At 24.4% G+C, this 22,837-nt stretch overlaps 1 protein-coding gene across 5 annotated transcripts in view; it reads right to left on the bottom strand.

The window, feature by feature from the left end:
* Positions 1-18,144, bottom strand: part of LOC135922656 (electrogenic aspartate/glutamate antiporter SLC25A13, mitochondrial-like) — a 40,073-nt gene extending 21,929 nt beyond the window's left edge. For 4 of the 5 annotated variants that reach the window (XR_010570985.1, XM_065457087.1, XM_065457084.1 and 1 more), the window contains exons 1-2: positions 18,071-18,144; positions 17,479-18,024 (exon numbers count right to left, since the gene is read on the bottom strand). Coding sequence is in view for 4 of the 5 variants with exons in the window: in XM_065457087.1 (XP_065313159.1) it covers positions 17,479-17,913 (435 nt within the window). In the remaining variant the exon portion in view is untranslated. Of the gene's footprint in view, positions 1-17,478 lie in introns of all 5 variants that reach the window. The other variant, XM_065457086.1, reaches the window with a different exon arrangement.
* Between the last annotated feature and the right edge of the window lie 4,693 nt (positions 18,145-22,837).

Here is a 22,837-nt window from a genome sequence, read left to right as displayed (position 1 = left end):
AGAGTAAATCACATTTTTGCTGTTCAGTATGAAATAAAAAATAAGGACTGGGCTCTCAACTTATTTGAAGCATCTGACAGCCCTAATATCTATCATCTTTTTATAGAGGTCTTATTATAATAGTATTTTTTATATATAAAAATAGTTATATTTATATAAGCAGATAACCTGTCAAGAATGATGGAGAATAATAAATTTCTTCTTTATTTGATGATGGGTCAGAAATGTCCTCTTTATTATTTGATTAGATAAATCATAAATTAACCTATTTTATGAGGTGTGAATCAGAAATTTATCTTTGTTTTGATTAGAGCTTATTTATTTTAATATTATTTTTATAGGATATATTAATGAAGAATTTATTTATAGTACCTTCAATATGAACACATAATTGCAACATATATGTGAATCAGTGGTTGGCAAATGACAAAATTCTCATGCCCGGCCCAGTGAGAATTTAGTTAATTCCCAGCAAGCCAAATTCTTGCTCAGCCCAAACCAGTTTTAATTTTTTTTACTAAAGTTGTCTGGCCTAGCCCAATTTTAAAATTTTTTTTAAATGCAAGGCCTAAACCAAAATATGTTGTTGAACTTAAATAAATAACTATTTAAGATCTAGGGGAGTGGTTAAATTAAAAACACTTTTATTCATCAAGTATATATATATATACAAAAAAAAATTTGCATGGTCTGTCTACTTCATTTCTTTGCCCAGCCTGGCCCAAAAAAATTCTCAGATATAAAGGTTAAGGCCTGGTATTGCAGACCACTAATGTTAATATACATAATATCTAAAAATGTCTTTATGTGGAGTGGATAATGTAAAATTATTTTAAAATGCATTTAATACATTTATAATTTATAACCTAATAATTTAATCTTGCTAGATGAAGGTTATGTAGGGCAATACATATGTATGTTCAATATATTTCAGAGACCTGCAGGCCTGGCCCCAAGCTAAGGCTGGGTACACAGGCTGGTCCATATTCTAAATTTTTTAATATACTCGGGGCAGGTCTAAGAATTTTTTTTAATATACTTGGGCTAGGTCTAAAAAAATTTTTTAAAAAAATACCTGGCCCAGGCCTATAATAGGTGAGTGTATTGGATAACCATTTGGTCCTACTTGGGTAATTCCATGACAAATCGACCAGTGATTCGGCCGACCATCTCAAAAATGAATGAAACTTGGCATGTTAGTTATTTATGTTGTAAATGTTAATAAAATCCAAATTTTAGAGTCCCAGCTCAACCAGATCGAAAGATATACGCCTTCAAAGTAGAGAATCGCGTAATGCTTGATTTCTTAAATCTTGTTTTTCTTAAAAAATACTTAAGATAGAATTACAAATAATATATCACTTTATAGCCCTTAAAATTTTACATTGGAAAATATTAAAAAATTTTAAGTGTTTTTGTATTTCCGGTAAAAATAAAAATTTAACATTCCTGGGAAGGGATATTTTTTTGGTGTTGATACTCTCTAAAAATGTTTATTACCTTTAGATTAAACTATTTAATGAAAAATCTCGATAGCCATTTTTGTTTTTTTATATATTTTATATATAAAAAAGGATAATATAGATGGCGTTATATTAATTTTAATAATAATATATTTAATTTAATAAAAATATGTTTTATATCGGTATTAAAATCAAAAGAAATCGATTAAGTATAACCAGTATGATGTCCTGGGGCAATAAATGAGGAAGCGGCCCATATAAAGATACTTTAAAATTATATTCAAGCTATTATAAAAATATATCTATTTATCGCAATCCATTTTGCGCTTAAATAGAAATTCTTGAGGCCGTAATTTGTATATATTTCACACTTCTGGATCTACTATCGTTATTATTTGAAATTAAAGATTTTATCATCTTTTCAATCATGATTGATAATTAAATTTCCTATTTATCGATATAAAAATTTAATAGAAAGAAAGGAATGAAAAATAAAATAAGATGATAAAATCTTTAATTTCAAATAATAACGATAGTAGATCCAGAAGTGTGAAATATATACAAATTACGGCCTCAAGAATTTCTATTTAAGCGCAAAATGGATTGCGATAAATAGATATATTTTTATAATAGCTTGAATATAATTTTAAAGTATCTTTATATGGGCCGCTTCCTCATTTATTGCCCCAGGACATCATACTGGTTATACTTAATCGATTTCTTTTGATTTTAATACCGATATAAAACATATTTTTATTAAATTAAATATATTATTATTAAAATTAATATAACGCCATCTATATTATCCTTTTTTATTTATAAAAATAATAAAAAAAACAAAAATGGCTATCGAGATTTTTCATTAAATAGTTTAATATAAAGGTAATAAACATTTTTAGAGAGTATCAACACCAAAAAAATATCCCTTTCCAGGAATGTTAAATTTTTATTTTTACCGGAAATACAAAAACACTTAAAATTTTTTAATATTTTCCAATGTAAAATTTTAAGGGCTATTAAGTGATATATTATTTGTAATTCTATCTTAAGTATTTTTTAAGCAAGATTTAAGAAATCAAGCATTATGCGATTCTCTACTTTGAAGGCGTATATCTTTGGATTTGGTTGAGCTAGCACTCTAAAATTTAGAATTTACAAAAATATACAAAATAAATAACTATCATGCCAAGTTTCGTTTATTTTAAAGATGGTCGTCCGAAAATCGCGTTTTTTTGTTCGATTTGACGTGGAATGACCCACTTATTATTTTTAAAGACAATTTCTTACTAATATGGAGTTTTTAGTGGGGGATTACATACTAGCTGATAACCAGTCAAGAATAATGGGGAATAACTTGTCCTTTATTTGACGATGGGTAAATCAGAATTTTGTGCTTTATTTGATTATGGATTTCAGAAATCAACTTATTAGGGGTGTACCGATACCACTTTTTGGAGGCCAATCCGATATTTTCAATATTAAATTGATATCGGCCGATTACCCATCCAATATCATATATAATTTTGTATTCTGTAAAGATATCAATGGTTTTAATTTTTAATATACTTTTTATTAGTATAACATCTATAATTTAACTATACCATAACTTATGTCAATTAAATATATTATAATGATCAGTTATAGTTTATATCCAATTCAATTGAAATTCTAAAAGTATATAAAATTTTATTGTTAAATAATAAGTAATACATTAACCTATATACATAATAAGTAATAAACAAATTTATATGAAATTTGAAATAAATATTTAACATAATATTTAACATAAATATATCGAAGATTTCCTTTTAGAAATACCAAAATTTCCAATTTATCAGAGCCCTGTGGCGGATGATAACTATTGTTAAAAAGTCGAGTTCTTACGACTTGCGACTCGAGTCGTAAAAAACGGCTCCGACTCAAGCCGATCAAGGAGCCGACTCACTTAGTCGGCTCGTGTATTCGACTGTTGGGTTTGCACAATTTTTTTGTTATTTTATAAAATCTGGTAAATTGCTAAATTATGGGAAATAGATTAATGTGAACAAAATTACAATAAGAATATGTTGTTTTTAAAGTTTTTCGAATTTTTTTGGCATAAATCGGCTAAAATAAGTATTGCTAACATGTTTAAATAAAATTTTAGTGAAGATGTACCCTCGATAAGTGACAATTGTCATAATCGTTGTTTTTAAAGTTTTTCGAATTTTTTTGAAGTAAATGGACTAAAATAAGCATTGCTAACATGTAATGTTGCGTAATCGGCTAAAAACTACGCCTAAGCCTAATAAGGCTAAGCCTAAAAATCGGCTAAGCCTAATTAGGCTAAGCCTAAAAATCGGCTAAGCCTAATTAGGCTAAGCTTAAAAATCGGCTAAGCCTAATTAGGCTAAGCCTAATTAGGTAAGCCTAAAAATGGGCTAAAACTAAAAATCGGCTAAGCCTAATTAGGTTAAGCCTAAAAATTGGCTAAGCCTATATATATCTGCTAAAATTAAATTAGTCAAAATTCTGCATCGATGCTTAGTATTAATTATTATTTATTTATTTTAGTAAAATAAATTTATTTTATTTATATTTAATGTAAATATTTTATTATTATCAACAAATAAACATGATATGATTTAATATTTTTTATTTACAGTGAAACGATACACATGTTTAAATATACTATAAAAGGGGGTAAACAAAATAAGATTTTATTTTTAATAGAATAAAGATTGAAATTAAATATGGACAAGCAATTAATTAAGAAGATTAATAGTTGATTAATCATTATAAAAAGAAATGTGTTACATATATATAATTTGTGATGAAAAATGAATTTTTTTCTTATTTTCTTTGAGAATGCTCAAGTAAGATATTTGATTAAATTTCATTTAAAATTCTAAATCATTTTTTGTAAAAAGTCTTTTTAATATTTGAAAATATTTTAGAATTTCTTAAATGTAATCTATTTTGTATATCCATTTATTTCGATAAAAATATGATAACACTATAAACTTTTATAATAATTTCGATAAAATAATTAATACATAAAAATTATATTTAAAATTTATCAAACATTTGTTGTTCTTCCGGCATTGATAACATTTTGGTAAATATATCTAATTTTTCTTTATTCCAATATTTGTGTATTCTTTTTGGTCTTTGAATTCTCGACGAAGATTGGGAGTTTTCATTTAAATTGGAAAAATTAGTATTACTATTGGATAATAAAGATTCTATATTAAACATTTTTTTTTATTATTTAAGAAAAATTAAAAATAATTAATATGTAAGTATTTTAATTTTTTATTTTGAATTAAATTTTAACACATTTTTTTTATAATGATTAATCAACTATAAATCTTCTTAATTAATTGCTTGTCCATATTTAATTTCAATCTTTATTCTATTAAAAATAAAATCTTATTTTGTTTACCCCCTTTTATAGTATATTTAAACATGTGTATCGTTTCACTGTATATTATTATATTTTGAAATGAAAATAAATTTATTTATTTGATGTTATTTTAATAAAAAAAATAATATGCTGCTATATTGTAAAATTGTAATATTCTTTTTAATATAATTTATTAGTGATTTTTACAATCTTCTTTATAAATACATCTTTTATTGAGGAATTATATTGTAAATTTTATTAGATAAATAAACAATCTTTTAGGTGAAATCTTTTATAATTTTTTTATCATTTAAAATTATCTATTTTTTATTAAATGAGGTGGATTTTATGAAACTTTTTTGATGATTTTATATGATCTTTTTAAGGATAATATTTTAATGTGACAATTGTCATAATCGTTATTTTATAAGTTTTTTTGAAGAAAATAGGTTAAAAAAAGTATTAATAACATGTGTAAATATAAATTTAGTGAAGATGTACCAAAGAAAAGTGACAATTGTCATAATCGCTATTTTAAAAGTTTTTTGATTTTTTTTGACGACAATATGTTAAAATAAGTATTAATAACATGTTTAAATAAAAATTTAGTGAAGATGTACCATAGAAAAGTGACAATTGTCATAATCGTTATTTTATACGTTTTTTGAATTTTTTTGAAGAAAATATGTTAAAATAAGTATTAAAAACATGTTTAAATAAAAATTTAGTGAAGATGTACCATAGAAAAGTGACAATTGTCATAATCGTTATTTTATACGTTTTTTGAATTTTTTTGAAGAAAATAGGTTAAAATAAGTAGTAAAAACATGTTTAAATAAAAATTTAGTGAAGATGTACCAAAGAAAAGTGACAATTGTCATAATCGTTATTTTATAAGTTTTTGGAATTTTTTTGAAGAAAATTTGTTATAAGTATTAATAACATGTGTAAATATAAATTTAGTGAAGATGTACCATAGAAAAGTGACAATTGTCATAATCGTTATTTTATACGTTTTTTGAATTTTTTTGAAGAAAATATGTTAAAATAAGTATTAAAAACATGTTTAAATAAAAATTTAGTGAAGATGTACCATAGAAAAGTGATAATTGTCATAATCGTTATTTTATACGTTTTTTGAATTTTTTTGAAGAAAATAGGTTAAAATAAGTAGTAAAAACATGTTTAAATAAAAATTTAGTGAAGATGTACCATAGAAAAGTGACAATTATCATAATCGTTATTTTATAAGTTTTTGGAATTTTTTTGAAGAAAATTTGTTAAAAAAAGTATTAATAACATGTGTAAATATAAATTTAGTGAAGATGTACCAAAGAAAAGTGACAATTGTCATAATCGCTATTTTTAAAGTTTTTTGATTTTTTTTGACGAAAATATGTTAAAATAAGTATTAATAACATGTTTAAATAAAAATTTAGTGAAGATGTACCATAGAAAATTGACAATTGTCATAATAGTTATTTTTAAAGTTTTTTGAATTTTTTTGAAGAAAATATGTTAAAATAAGTATTAAAAACATGTTTAAATAAAAATTTAGTGAAGATGTACCATAGAAAAGTGACAATTGTCATAATCGTTATTTTATACGTTTTTTGAATTTTTTTGAAGAAAATATGCTAAAATATGTATTAAAAACATGTTTAAATAAAAATTTAGTGAAGATGTACCATAGAAAAGTGACAATTGTCATAATCGTTATTTTATACGTTTTTTGAATTTTTTGAAGAAAATAGGTTAAAATAAGTAGTAAAAACATGTTTAAATGAAAATTTAGTGAAGATGTACCATAGAAAAGTGACAATTATCATAATCGTTATTTTATAAGTTTTTGGAATTTTTTTGAAGAAAATTTGTTAAAATAAGTATTAATAACATGTGTAAATATAAATTTAGTGAAGATGTACCATAGAAAAGTGACAATTGTCATAATCGTTATTTTATAAGTTTTTTGAATTTTTTTGAAGAAAATATGTTAAAATAAGTATTGATAACATGTTTAAATAAAATTTAGTGAAGATGTACCATAGAAAATTGACATTGTCATAATGGGTATTTTTAAAGTTTTTTGACGAAAATATGTTAAAATAAGTATTAATAACATGTGTAAATATAAATTTAGTGAAGACAATGAAAAGTGACAATTGTCATAATCGTTATTTTTAAAGTTTTTTGAATTTTTTTGACGAAAATATGTTAAAATAAGTATTAAATTAATAACATGTGTAAATATAAATTTAGTGAAGATGTACTCTAGATAAGCGACAATTTACATAATCATTATTTTTTAAATTTTTTGATTTTTGTTGACGAAATAATAACATGTGTAAATAAAAATTTAGTGAAGATGTACTATAGAAAAGTGACAATTGTCATAATCGTTATTTTTAAAATTTCTTTGATGTAAATGGGTAAAAATATAGATTGTAAATTTAAAATTGCCTGAGTATATGCCATAGAAACACATATGGTAATAATAGATTCTTCCCCAAAAACAGGAGCAAATTGGCATTTTATTACATTTGTTCATCGGGTCAGAAATTAATATGCAAAATTTATATCATAATATCTAATCCTAATTTAGAAATTATTATTTTTTTTACCAATTTTCATCAGACAATCTTGTTTAAAATTTGGGTAAACTTTTTTTTCTATTTTAAAATCAATATCGATGCAAGTTAACTATTTTCGTCAAAAAAAATCAAAAAACTTTAAAAATAACGATTATGACAATTGTGGCTTATCTAGAGTACATCTTCACTAAATTTTTATTTAAACATGTTATCAATACTTATTTTAAAATATCTTTGTCAATAAAATTCAAAAAACTTTAAAAATAACAATTATGACAAATGTCACTTTTCATTGGTACATCTTCACTAAATTTATATTTACACATGTTATTAATACTTATTTTAACATATTTTCGTCAAAAAAATTCAAAAAACTTTAAAGATAACGATTATGACAATTGTCACTTTTCTATAGTACATCTTCACTAAATTTTTATTTAAACAGGTTTTTAATATTTATTTTAACATATTTTCTTCAAAAAAATTCAAAAAACTTTAAAAATAACAATTATGACAAATGTCACTTTTCATTGGTACATCTTCACTAAATTTATATTTACACATGTTATTAATACTTATTTTAACATATTTTCTTCAAAAAAAATCAAAAAACTTTAAAATTAACGATTATGACAAATGTCACTATCTTCACTAAATTTATATTTAAAACTTTAAAAATAGCGATTATGACAATTTTCACTTTTAATTGGTACATCTTCACTAAATTTATATTTACACATGTTATTAATACTTATTTTAACATATTTTCGTCAAAAAACTTTAAAAATAACGATTATGTCAATTGTCACTTTTCTATGGTACATCTTCACTAAATTTATATTTACACATGTTATTAATACTCAAAAAACTTTAAAAATAGCGATTATGACAATTGTCACTTTTCATTGGTACATCTTCACTAAATTTATATTTACACATGTTATTAATACTTATTTTAACAGATTTTCGTCAAAAAAATTCAAAAAACTTTAAAAATAACGATTATGACAATTGTCACTTTTCTATGGTACATTTTCACTAAATTTATATTTACACATGTTATTAATACTTATTTTAACAAATTTTCGTCAAAAAACTTTAAAATTAACCATTATGACAATTGTCACTTTTCATTGGTACATCTTCACTAAATTTATATTTACACATGTTATTAATTCTTATTTTAACATATTTTCGTCAAAAAAATTCGAAAAACTTTAAAAATAACGATTATGACAATTGTCACTTTTCTATGGTACATCTTCACTAAATTTATATTTACACATGTTATTAATACTTATTTTAACAAATTTTCGTCAAAAAAATTCAAAAAACTTTAAAATTAACTATTATGACAATTGTCACTTTTCATTGGTACATCTTCACTAAATTTATATTTACACATGATATTAATTCTTATTTTAACATATTTTCGTCAAAAAAATTCGAAAAACTTTAAAAATAACGATTATGACAATTGTCACTTTTCTATGGTACATCTTCACTAAATTTATATTTACACATGTTATTATTACTTATTTTAACAAATTTTCGTCAAAAAAATTCAAAAAACTTTAAAATTAACCATTATGACAATTGTCACTTTTCATTGGTACATCTTCACTAAATTTATATTTACACATGTTATTAATTCTTATTTTAACATATTTTCGTCAAAAAAATTCGAAAAACTTTAAAAATAACGATTATGACAATTGTCACTTTTCTATGGTACATCTTCACTAAATTTATATTTACACATGTTATTAATACTTATTTTAACAAATTTTCGTCAAAAAAATTCAAAAAACTTTAAAATTAACCATTATGACAATTGTCACTTTTCATTGGTACATCTTCACTAAATTTATATTTACACATGTTATTAATTCTTATTTAAAATATTTTCGTCAAAAAAATTCGAAAAACTTTAAAAATAACGATTATGACAATTGTCACTTTTCTATGGTACATCTTCACTAAATTTATATTTACACATGTTATTAATACTTATTTTAACAAATTTTCGTCAAAAAAATTCAAAAAACTTTAAAATTAACTATTATGACAATTGTCACTTTTCATTGGTACATCTTCACTAAATTTATATTTACACATGTTATTAATTCTTATTTTAACATATTTTCGTCAAAAAAATTCGAAAAACTTTAAAAATAACGATTATGACAATTGTCACTTTTCTATGGTACATCTTCACTAAATTTATATTTACACATGTTATTAATAATTATTTTAACAAATTTTCGTCAAAAAAATTCAAAAAACTTTAAAATTAACCATTATGACAATTGTCACTTTTCATTGGTACATCTTCACTAAATTTGTATTTACACATGTTATTAATACTTATTTTAACATACTTTCTTCAAAAAAATTCAAAAAACTTATAAAAGAACGATTATGACAATTGTCACATTAAAATATTATCCTTAAAAAGATCATATAAAATAACATCAAAAAAGTTTCATAAAATCCACCTCATTTAATAATAAATAGATAATTTTAAAAAAATGATAAAAGATTTCACCTAAAAGATTGTCTATTTATCTAATAAAATTTACAATATAATTCCTCAATAAAAGATGTATTTACAAAGAAGATTGTGAAAATCACTAATAAATTATATTTAAAGAATATTACATTTTTACAATATAGCAGCATATTATTTTTTTTTATTAAAAAAACATCAAATAAATAAATTTATTTTCATTTCAAAATATAATAATATAAATAAAAAATATTAAATCCTATCATGTTTATTTGTTGATAATAATAAAATATTTACATTAAATATAAATAAAATAAATTATTTTACTAAAATAAATAAATAATAATTAATGCTAAGCATCGATGCAGAATTTTGAATAATTTATTTTAGCCAATTTTTAGGCTTAGCCGATTTTTAGGCTTAGCCAATTTTTAGGCTTAGCCGATTTTTAGGCTTAGCCTAATTAGGTTTAGCCGATTTTTAGGCTTAGCCTATTTTTAGGCTATACCTAATTAGGCTTAGCCGATTTTTCCACCTAAAATCTCGGCTAAGCCGTTTTTAGTCGGCTAAAATTAGCCGATTACGCAACACTACTAACATGTTTAAATAAAATTTTAGTGAAGATGTACCCTCGATAAGTGACAATTGTCATAATCGTTGTTTTTAAAGTTTTTCGAATTTTTTTGGCATAAATGGGCTAAAATATGTATTGCTAACATGTTTAAATAAAATTTTAGTGAAGATGTACCCTCGATAAGTGACAATTGTCATAATCGTTGTTTTTAAAGTTTTTCGAATTTTTTTGAAGTAAATGGACTAAAATAAGCATTGCTAACATGTTTAAATAAAATTTTAGTGAAGATGTACACTAGATAAGTGACAATTGTCATAATCGTTGTTTTTAAAGTCTTTCGAATATTTTTGTCGTAAATGAGCTAAAATAATAAAATTTTAGTGAAGATGTACCCTAGATAAGTGACAATTGTCATAATCGTTGTTTTTAAAGTTTTTCGAATTTTTTTGACGTAAATGGGCTAAAATAAGCATTGCTAACATGTTTAAATAAAATTTTAGTGAAAATGTACCCTAGATAAGTGACAATTGTCATAATCGTTGTTTTTAAAGTTTTTCAAATTTTTTTGAAGTAAATGGGCTAAAATAAGCATTGCTAACATGTTTAAATATAATTTTAGTGAAGATGTACCCTAGATAAGTGACAATTGTCATAGTAGTTGTTTTTAAAGTTTTTTTGACGTAAATGGGCTAATATAAGCATTGCTAACATGTTTAAATAAAATTTTAGTGAAGATGTACCCTGATGAAAAAAAAAGAAAATTGTTAAAAAAATGGACCTAAATTGATAAATTAAAGAAATAAATTGAGAGAAGATATAGTAAGAAAAAATAAAAGTAAAGAAAATCGCAAAAGGTTAGAAATAAATTGAGAAAAGATACAGTTAGAAAAAAAACGTAAAGAAATCGCAATAATTTAGAAATAAATTAAAAAGGAATAACTAAAATAAATAAAAGTTTAAGAAAAATTGACAAAAAATTAAAAATATAAAACTCTGAACCCGAACCGAACCTGAACCCCATTTATAAAATTTTCAAAACCCCGAACCGAACCCAAGAATTTTATTTGAACCCGGGTTCAATCGGGTTCAGTGTATTATTTAAAATCATATATTAATATATGTAAATACAAATATTATATTTTCAAATTTCCAATTAAATGAAGTCTTAATAAATTTTAAACAACTTAATTCATTTATGCCATTTTTAAATTTATTCTCGATTCCTATTGGAGTGTTAAAAAATTTTAAACAATTGAATTAATTTACGCCATTTATTTTTAAATTTTTATCTTATTATTCTTAAAGATTATTAATTAAAAAATTATTATATTGTTAATTAAAAAATTCTAAACATCTAACTTAAAAATTGTTAAATGTAGGGCAGTTTTTGAAAATGATTTTAAAATTTATATATGCTAATCATTTATTTTTGGTTCAGTTTAATTTTTACAAGATATTAATGAAGTGCATATTATAAATGAAATTAAATTTATAAATATCTCTTTTTTAATTCTGAAATCATTGCTATTTAAAAAAATTGTTCTCTTTTTATAGATTTAAGATTAAAGATAAAGTCATATTTGATAAGCATTTTACCCTTAATACAATAGAAAAAAAATCAATATGTTCAAATTGCAAAGTAAAAATGTCTGGTAATCACTTGTCAAATTTAGAAAGACACCTGGAAAGAAATCACAACAATGAATATTTAAATTATTTAAATGAAAAAACCAAATATCAGGAATTGTTATTGGCAAAAAAACCTAAAATTAATATAGAAACCTTTTTTCCAAAAAAGGATATAAGTATAAATATATCATCTAATGATTTGATGAGTTCTATACTAGAACTTGTTACTGTAAATGGCCGGCCTTTATCAATTATTGAAGATTCGGGATTTCAAAGAATTATAAATCCACTCCTATCTGGGCTCAATTTAGTTATAAACAAAGAAAATTTATCCAGAACTATTAATAAAACAGTCCAATCAATTAGAGACAAAATATCGAGAGAGGTAGAAGGAAAATTAATAAGTTTAAAAGTTGATGCAGTTCAACGACTAGATAGGTCAATTCTTGGTGTAAATATTCAATTTATATCAAAGTCCATTATAAATTTGAGGACTCTTGGAATTGTAGAGCTGAAAGAGAGATGTACAGGAGAATATATAAAAAAGAATATATTAAAAACTTTACTAAAATTTAAAATTAATATTCAACAAATATACACAATTACTTCTGATAATGGTTGTAATTTTTTAAGAGCTATAAAGCTCCTGCAACCTGAAACTGATTATGATATAAGGAGTGAATCAGCAGATGAGGAAAATATGGATGTAAATGTATATAAATATGATATGATGATTTACAAAATACTTTTTTATCAACTATTATATCCTATCCGATTTATAGTGTACGGTGTGCAGCTCACACACTTCAGCTGGCTTGTGGAAACCATTGCAAAAGCTAGGAGCCTACATTTAAAATTAAGACATCCCACTTACCAAAAGTTATTAAAAAATATGAAACTCCCTAAGCCTGTGTTAGATTGCCACAGATGGCATTCAACGCATGATATGTTAGAAAGGCTGATTTTACTAAAACCCAATATCGAAGATTTTTTACAGAGCAATCTGATTATTTATTGACTGAAGATTGGAAAGAGATAATAACGATTGTTGAAATTTTAAAACCGCTAAAAATCGCAACCAAACAATTCCAATCTGAACAGTTAACACTGACAGATTTTTATGCAGCATGGTTAAGATGCTGCATCGAACTGGAAAAAAATCCAAACCATTTTGCTCAATTACTATATTCTTGTCTTAAGAACAGAGAAGAAAGGTTTATAAAGAACGAAATTCTCTTAGCTGCCATATACCTGGACCCAAGATACAAGGTTAATTAAAAGCTTAGTAAATTAATTATTTTAGATATATTAAAATTGTTATTTTATGAAATATTTAAATATAAATCCTTAAATATTACAGGTATTACTTAGTGATGATGATAAGATTTGTGCGAAAAAACATCTTGTCAATTTATGGAGACGAATTAAAAGCTTAACACGCCGATTTTATCTGATGATATTAGTTCCGATGAAGTTATTGAACAAGAAGATGATTTAGAGAAATTGATACAACTTAAAGAAAGGCAGGAGAAAATACTTAAAAGAGGGCCAACGATTGCTGAGAAAAGTATTGGAACAATAATTACTGGATTTAGCGATTATAAAAGATTAGATAAGAAGGAAAATATTTTGCATTTTTGGGAGTCTGCTAAGCTGGAACACCCTGAATTATATATTTTATCTAAAATCTTATTTGCTGTTCCTGCAACCCAAGTTAATTTTTCATATTTTCACATATAAATACATTTAACATAGGTTAGCGTTGAAAGATCTTTTTCACATTTGAAATTCATTCTTTCACCACATAGATCGAGGATGAGTGAACAACTCTTGGAAGATATTATGCTAATACGTCTAAATAAAATTTTTAAAATTGATACATGACTATATGCTTTGTATTTTTAACTATATTTGCCTATAAATAAAATAAAAAATTTATTTTTTATATCAAATTTATGTCTAGTTTTTAATTATGATTTAAATATAGAATTTTTTTTATCAACTCAAAAATTCTTGAACCCGAACCGAACCCGAACCAAACCCGGGTTCAAAAATATTTCCCTGAACCGAACCCGAACCAAACCCGGGTTCAAAAATATTTCCCTGAACCGAACCCGAACCGAACCCACCTTTTTTTATACCCCGAACCGAACCCGAACCGAACCCGGGCAAAAATTTTGTCGGGTTCGCATCCCTGCATACAGATATAATATTCTCTTTATGATTAATACATTTTAATCTTTTGCAACATTTTTAACCTTTTTAATCTGGTCATTTTTAATCTTTATTTTTTTGTGCGTTTATCTATTTTTTCTTCTCATTTTTTATAATTATTTTTGCTAGTTTAGTTCATTACAAAATCCTAGAACATATAATTTTGTTTATTAAAGACCATTTAGTTAAAACATCTATTTTATATCTGACTTTGATCAAACTAATTTATAAATTTAAAAAAAAAAATTAAGGACGCATTTTTTTTACTATATATAATCTTTATTTATATAACCTACACTTTATATTATAATAATGTACAAAAATAACTCGAATTAAAATCCATGAAAATATTTTTAAAAAATTAATTTTATTTAGTCTGTCTTCCTCTTCTATTGTTTTAAATAATAATAATTTTCTAATGTGTAAAAAAATAAGAATTTAAAAATGATTATATTTTATTAATTTAAATATCGTTTGGTATTACAGTTAAGGTAAACCAAACGATTAATTTATAATTTAGCAATTGTAATTATATTGTCTGCCAAAAACATTAAATATAATTTTACAATTTTTTTATCAAAAATGAGAAGAAGAAAATTGAGAAGAGGTCAAAAAAAATAAAGATTAAAAATGACGAGATTGAAAAGGTTAAAAATGTTTGTAAGAGATTACAATGAAAAAATCATTAAAAGAATATTGTATCTGTAACGTAAAGAATTGTTAAAAAAATGGACCTAAATTTATAAATTGAAGAAAAATAAATTGAGAGAAGATATAGTAAAAAAAATAAAAGTAAAGAAAATAGCAAAAAGTTAGAAATAAATTGAGAAAAGATATAGTAAGAAAACAAACGTAAAGAAATCGCAAAAATTTAGAAATAAATTAAAAAGGAATAACTAAAATAAATAAAAGTTTAAGAAAAATTGACAAAAAATTTAAAAAAATTACGATCTTCTTTTTTTGAATGGAAAACCCTGTATCTAGAGTACATCTTCACTAAAATTTTATTTAAACATGTTAGCGATGCTTATTTAGCCCACTTGCTTTAAAAAACTTCAAAAATAACGATTATGACAATTGTCGCTTATCTATGGAACATCTTCAGTAAAATTTTATTTAAACATGTTAGTAATGCTTATTTTAGCCCATTTACGACAAAAAAATTTGAAAAACTTTAAAAACAACGATTATGACAATTGTCACTTATCTAGGGTACATCTTCACTAAAATTTTATTTAAACATGTTAGCAATGCTTATTTTAGCCCATTTACGTCAAAAAAATTCGTAAAACTTTAAAAACAACGATTATGACAATTGTCACTTATCTAGGGTACATCCTCACTAAGATTTTATTTAAACATGTTAGCAATGCTTATTTTAGCCCATTTACGTCAAAAAAATTCGAAAAACTTTAAAAACAACGATTATGACAATTGTCACTTATCTAGGGTACATCTTCACTAAAATTTATTTTAACATGTTAGCAATGCTTATTTTAGCCCATTTACGTCAAAAAAATTCGAAAAACTTTAAAAACAACGATTATGACGATTGTCACTTATCTAGGGTGCATCTTCACTAAAATTTTATTTAAACATGTTAGCAATACTTATTTTAGGCCAATTACGTCAAAAATATTCGAAAACTTTAAAAACAACGATTATGACAATTGTCACTAACTTATCTAGGGTACATCTTCACTAAAATTTTATTTAAACATGTTAGCAATACGTATTTTAGCCCATTTATGTCAAAAAAATCTAAAAACTTTAAAAACAACATATTCTTATTATAATTTTGTTCACATTAATCAGTTTCCCAAAATTTAGCAATTTACCAGATTTTATAAAAAAAACAAAAAAATTGAGCAGACCAACGAGTCAAATACACAAGCCAACTACACCTGCCGACTAAATGAGCTGAATAAGCTAGCCAACCAATGCGGCTCATTTAGTCGACTCAAGTCAAAGTCGTTTTTTAGACTAAAAACTTAACTCGAGTCGCAGCTAAGTCCTTGGCCGTTTAACAACACTAATGATAATATCACGAGCTTCACTAAATACAGAATTCTGAAGAGATTATAGCACACTTTTATAAACAGAATGCGCAAAAAAATAACAATATGTCAGAATGTTTATTAATTAATTATTATTATTAAAAAAATATACATAAAAATTTTATTTATATAAATATATGATTTTAGATTAACATTTTACATTTTATTTTTGTTAAAGAGGCCATTTTATATCGGATCAAAAAATTTTCTGATATTGGCCAATAATTGATATTTTAAAATGGGTGAAATATTGGCCCAATCCGATAAAAAATATCGGTACATCCCTAAAACTTATCTTATGAGTTGTGAATAAGAAATTTACTTTTATTTTGATGTAAGGATATTTTGAGATGTTCTATTATTTTTATATATGTTAATGAAATACATATTTAGTACCTTCATTATACAAATAATTAGATCATATTTGTATATTTTCAATATATCTATTACATAATTTCAAATTAAATTGATTATTTTGAATAAAATTGTCTTTAAGTGCCCAATTAAAATATTTTCTATATTTGTATTTATAATTTAAGGCCTAAATATAATCCTGTTATCTGAGGGCTTTGTATACTTTCTCAATTATAATCTTGCTAGATGAGGGTTTTGTATACCTTTGCCATACTAAACCCTCATCTAGCAAGATTACATTTTTTCAACTACAAATGTAGAAAATATTTTTAATAGGGCACTTAAAGACAACTTTATTATAAATTAAATTATTAATATAGATATATTGAAAATACAAGTATAATAAAGCTATTAAATATATATTTCACTAACAAATATAATAATATTAAAACATCTCAAAATAAGCTTTCATTAAAATATTATATAATTTCTTATTTACAACTCATATAAGATAAGTTGATTTCTGAAAGGGCAAAATTCTGATTTATCCATCTTAAGTAAAGGATAAATGTATTATTCCCTGTCATTCTTGATGAGTTATCAGCTAGTGTTATTAAATGTAAGTAACTAATTTAATATCAAACCATTAAAGTAAAATATAAAATAAACTTTAAAAATGTCATAAATATAATATTAAAAAACCGTTAATTTGATAGCTTTTTCTGGAGCAACTCCAATCAGTACAGGGCCTATGCCTCTGTAAAGTCCTCTAACTTTTTCATATTTTATTATCTTCACCAAGCAATCAAATGAATTCTTGTAATAAGTTTTACTTTTTTCTATAGATATATTATTCCTTGTTATTTTTATATCTTTGTTAAGATTTTTGCCAATATTATTAATAAGGTCAGTATAAGGTGTTTTGTGGAGTTTTGAATCTTTAAATATATCATCTTTGCCATTAAAATTTATTATTTGCTTTTGATTTTGTAACCTAGTTTTTATCATATCAAAAGGATAAACAGCTGTGGCTCCTACAGCACCAGCTATACTACCAAGTAAAAATCTATAAGAATTTTGGATAATAGTTTTTAAATTTGAAGTCGAATGTTGGGTTTCATCTTTTAGTGAAGCCATAGGAGTTTATATTTTCAAATATAATATCGTCTTACAAATTTTTAATCTTGGCAGGGCAGGATTTTAGGTATCTTGATGAATAGATAAGCTGGATTTTTTGAATCAATGTAACTACAATAAAAAATATATATCAATCGCCTAACTTCTCTAGTAATACATTCGAACCATTTTAAGTACATCATATTTAAAAAATGCACCAGCAGCACGTGCTAAATTGTGCAAACGTTTCCGTAGTCTCGAATTATTATTAACTTTATACGTTTTGTCGCTTTACGAAAAGGTGAAAAAATGTGAAATTGAATTTACAAGCTAAATACCATTTTTCAATAATCAACCCAGCATACTACTTTGAGTATATATAAATAGGAAGTCAGGGGCGGACTGGTCATAAGAACCGGGGGGCATTTTGCCCACGAGGCCGCGCCGATCTTTAAGGCCGATTAGAATAAAATTAATATGTTCACATTATTTTCTCTTATCATTTATTTATTTTTAATGATATCTCTATGATTTAAATATCACATTCCTTGAGAATTGTCATGTCGTTTACTATATTTTAAATAATATATCAATAACGTCGCTTGACGCTACACATCATTATCACGTTCTTTTCTTTGTTTTTTTTTCAAATGAAGTAAAAACGCTTCCGTTTGAGTAGATCGAAAGCTAAGTTTTGGTTCATTTATTATATTATATTTTTATACATTGATTTATTGTAGAAATAATATAGCCAACATTTCTTGTTCTTAATTCATTGAAATCAAATAAAATCTAGATCGGTGAATCAGATAAAAGGATGGATGCTTGGGTAAAACAGAATAATTCATCTGGCCAAAATAAGTTGAGAAGGCTGCTAAAAAATAGGTGAGATAAGGTGGTGGGCACGTGAAAAAGCCCTTAGATGGATATAAAGAGAGCTTGCTCCCAATAACGATAAAGGCACTTCAATTTATAATAGAATAAATAATTTGAGATAAAAACTAGATAATTTATGTAAATTTATGACTCTAAGCACAGCTATAATATATTTGGAAATTTTTAAAATAATGGGGCCACTGTCATATCTTCAAACTAAAAAATTAGGTACTTTGTCAGCATGGAAAATGAAAGAAGATGCTAAATCTTCTGTATCATCGATTATTACATCGATTCAAAAAAAAGCAATAAAAAGGCTACTAATTTAAATGAAACATTTTCATATTTATAGCTCTCGGAGAGTATCTGAAAAATACTCTGTAAAAAGATCGAATAAGACAAGCTAAGAGAACATATAGTGACAAATGTCAAGATGAACGTCCTCAAGAATCGATTGACCTTTATAGGTTCGAACTATTTAGTCCTATCCGGAACTACTTTCTGCGAATTGAGAGCTTATCTTGAATGTGCTATATTTGTATCCAAGACATTTTGATAAAATAAATAGTAAAGGGGTATTTCTGAAAAAGCCTTCGAAAAACTGGCACAATTGACATATATATTGAGTGATAAATTTTATAACGAATTATGTTCATTCAGTGTATTCCAAGATTTGGTAGCAGAATTAAAAGAAACGGACGATGATATCGCATGTACAAGTGAGGAGTCAAATGAAGAAGATGGAATATTACAATATGATAATAAATCAGAGTGTGATAATAAATATACCAAGTGTTTAATATGCGTGTATGAAATTCTTAAAAGATACAATAAGCATACAAGTGACACTAATTTATTTTTGGCTTATGAATACATTTTAACTTTATCATCTACGCAGAATAATTGCAAAAAAGCATTTAGTAAATTAAAAATTATAAAAATAAGCTGAGAGCTAATATTGACTAAGAAAAATAAGAAGCGTTTTAAGTTGAACGAGAACTATTAGCATAGATTGAACTAGAAGATATTCCTGTATATTTGCGCAAAGGTTCAAAGTTAATGAGAGATTTATTAACGTAAATTTATATATTTTCTTTATTCTTTTATTAGAATCTTATTAATATTATTTACAATATGATCGGTGCCTGATTTTATAAAAGGGCATTAATTTTATTCTCTGTAATATTATATGACTGCAATAATTTATATTTATAATTAATTGATTTAATATATTGAGTATGCATTTTTTTTTATATTTAACATGTGATGTATGATTTGATTTTATAGTGCAATATCGTTGTAAATCTAATATAAAATATATATTTTAGATGAATTATAGGTAATGAATATGATTTTAAATGTGCATTTTTTTAAATAAAATATATGATTATTGTATAATACTATTCTTTTTTTTACTAAAAATGTAAAAAGTTTGAACTTATTTTCAAAAAATAAGAAGCCATTTAAGGGAAAATGGAAGTATGGGGAATAAGACCCCATATAAATGAGGCCGCTATAAAAAAAATGCCCACGAGGCCGTAGCGTCGCCAGTCCGCCCCTGTAGGTAGTATAAAGGTAAAAGTCTATAATAGCTTTACTGCTTATTTTACATGCACAAATAAACCATACCTTGGACGCTGGATTGTTAAGAATAATTTATTTACTATGTCCAAAGAGTGCACGAGTATATTAATTATAGATAAATTTTATATTAATATATTATAGATGCAATCTGCCTTCAAAAAAATTATTTTTCTGTAGGATGCCAAAGTAAAACCTATTTATATCATCCTTTAACATTATTTACCTCTTTATTAAAGCTTCCATTTCATATGCAAATATTGGGTGTCAAAGTAATACATTAATTATAACTTATTTACAAAATATTACAAATTATTCACCATGTAAAATACAATATATTTACCATATCAATTATAAAGTTATTCAAGATGATATTCCTATTCTCAGCCAAGAAGCTCAGTGAAAACAATTATGCATCAATTCCATGTAAATATAATATGATTAATACATTTACTTCAATTATAAAGCTATTCAAGATGATATTCCTATTCTAACCCAAGAAGCTGTTGTCAGTGAAATCAATTATGCATCAATTCCATGTAAATATAATATGATTAATACATTTACTATATCAATTATAAAGCTATTCAAGATGATATTCCTATTCTAACCCAAGAAGCTGTTGTCAGTGAAATCAATTATGCATCAATTCCATGTATATATAATATGATTAATACATTTACTATATCAATTATAAAGCTATTCAAGATGTTATTCCTATTCTAACCCAAGAAGCTGTTGTCAGTGAAAACAATTATGCATCAATTCCATGTATATATAATATGATTAATACATTTACTATATAGTATTTGTATATTAATGATAAATTAATATATTATAAATGCCATACAAAACATTGTAAAGGGAGGGGGATTTTAAATACTCATTTTATAATGACACAAAAGCATATTGATCATAATGATGAAGAAATATATAATACACTCATCACGAACAATATGCTTAAAACAGAACTTTTGTTAAATAAAAATATTAGTATTAGAAAGACATACAGAAAGGTTATGAGAGACAGAAAACTCGATCCTTTCTGTATGCAAAACCCCAAAAGGTTACCTACCTTTTTATCAGTTAAATCCATTATGAGACGTGTTATTCAATTAACACGACCCCCCCCCCTTCCCTTTTCAAATGGTGATATTATATTAACCCAAGAGCACATAATTACCATGACTGGAACTAATTTTTTAGTTCATAGTTGTGATGATAAAAAATTGTTAATATTTTCTACAAGATCTCTTCTTTCACGCCTTTGTTTGGCTGAAAAAAATTTTTTGGATGGAACTTTTAATTCCTCCCCTAAATTATTTTATCAATTTTATACTATTAATATTTTAATTAACCATACCTTAATTGTATGTGTTTATATATTATTGCCTAATAAATACAAATATACTTATATAAATATGTTTAATTTATTAAAAAATTATTGTTTAACTTTAGGTTTTTCCATTTTTGTCAATGTATCGTTAGGCTCATTCAGCAATGTGGTCTGACCATGATAAATATACAAAATAATGATGTAAAAAAAATTTTCCGTATAATTATGGCTATTCCGTTTTTATTAGAGCGAGATGTGCCATATATTATGAATGGACTAAAAATACAAGCTGATTCTTTTGGGTTGTATTCTATATACAACTTTTTAGATTATTTTAAAAATACTTAGATTAATAGTAATGCAAGATTAACTACCAAATGTGGAATACATTTGATGTTAGGGGTGAAAGGACAAATAATCGTGTCGAAGGTTACCATAAATCTTTGAAAGAATATTTTCCTTACTCTCATCCTAACATTTATCTTTTTATTGACACTATAAAAATTATAGAACAGGACATGGATCTTAAATTATTACAATTAGATGATGGAAGGAAAGTTACAGAGAGAAGAAAAATATATTACAAAATAGACGATAAAATTAGGGAAAATATATTTCTTTATTGTGGGTATATATATATACTCCTATGGAATATTTAGAAAAAATATCAAGATATTTATATTCAAAAAAATCTAATCACATTTAAGTTTTTTTAAAACTACAATGTCTACTTTTGCCATATATTCTTTTTTCACGATTTTTCCTCCGTCATGTAATTATATTAATTGTTCAATAATTTTCATGTTGTCAATAAAATAACAGCTATTAGTCTAAGTATTTATATTTTAGTCTGGTCATACAGAAGTGGTATACGCCAATTACAATATTTATGGTCGTTCTTACATTTATAGCCTAATTTTATATTGTATTTATCCACAATTTTTGTGATTTTTTATTTATTTATTAACGTTTTGTATTGCATTTATGCGCATTTTTTATCCTATTTTTTTCTGTATTTAACGTTATTCGTATATTTATACTAAATGATACCCTTATTAATAATGTATTATAAGATTATATATTTATTTGTGAAATTAATATTATTTAATAAAATAAAAATATATCCTTTGCTAATAAATGTGTAACATTGCA

This window comes from Gordionus sp. m RMFG-2023, chromosome 1 (genome assembly GCF_954871325.1).
Source record: "Gordionus sp. m RMFG-2023 chromosome 1, tfGorSpeb1-WG-v2, whole genome shotgun sequence".
In the NCBI taxonomy this organism is placed as follows: domain Eukaryota; kingdom Metazoa; phylum Nematomorpha; class Gordioida; order Chordodea; family Parachordodidae; genus Gordionus; species Gordionus sp. m RMFG-2023.
Note: the sequence above shows the minus strand (reverse complement) of the source record. Positions and strands in the feature narration are given on the sequence as shown.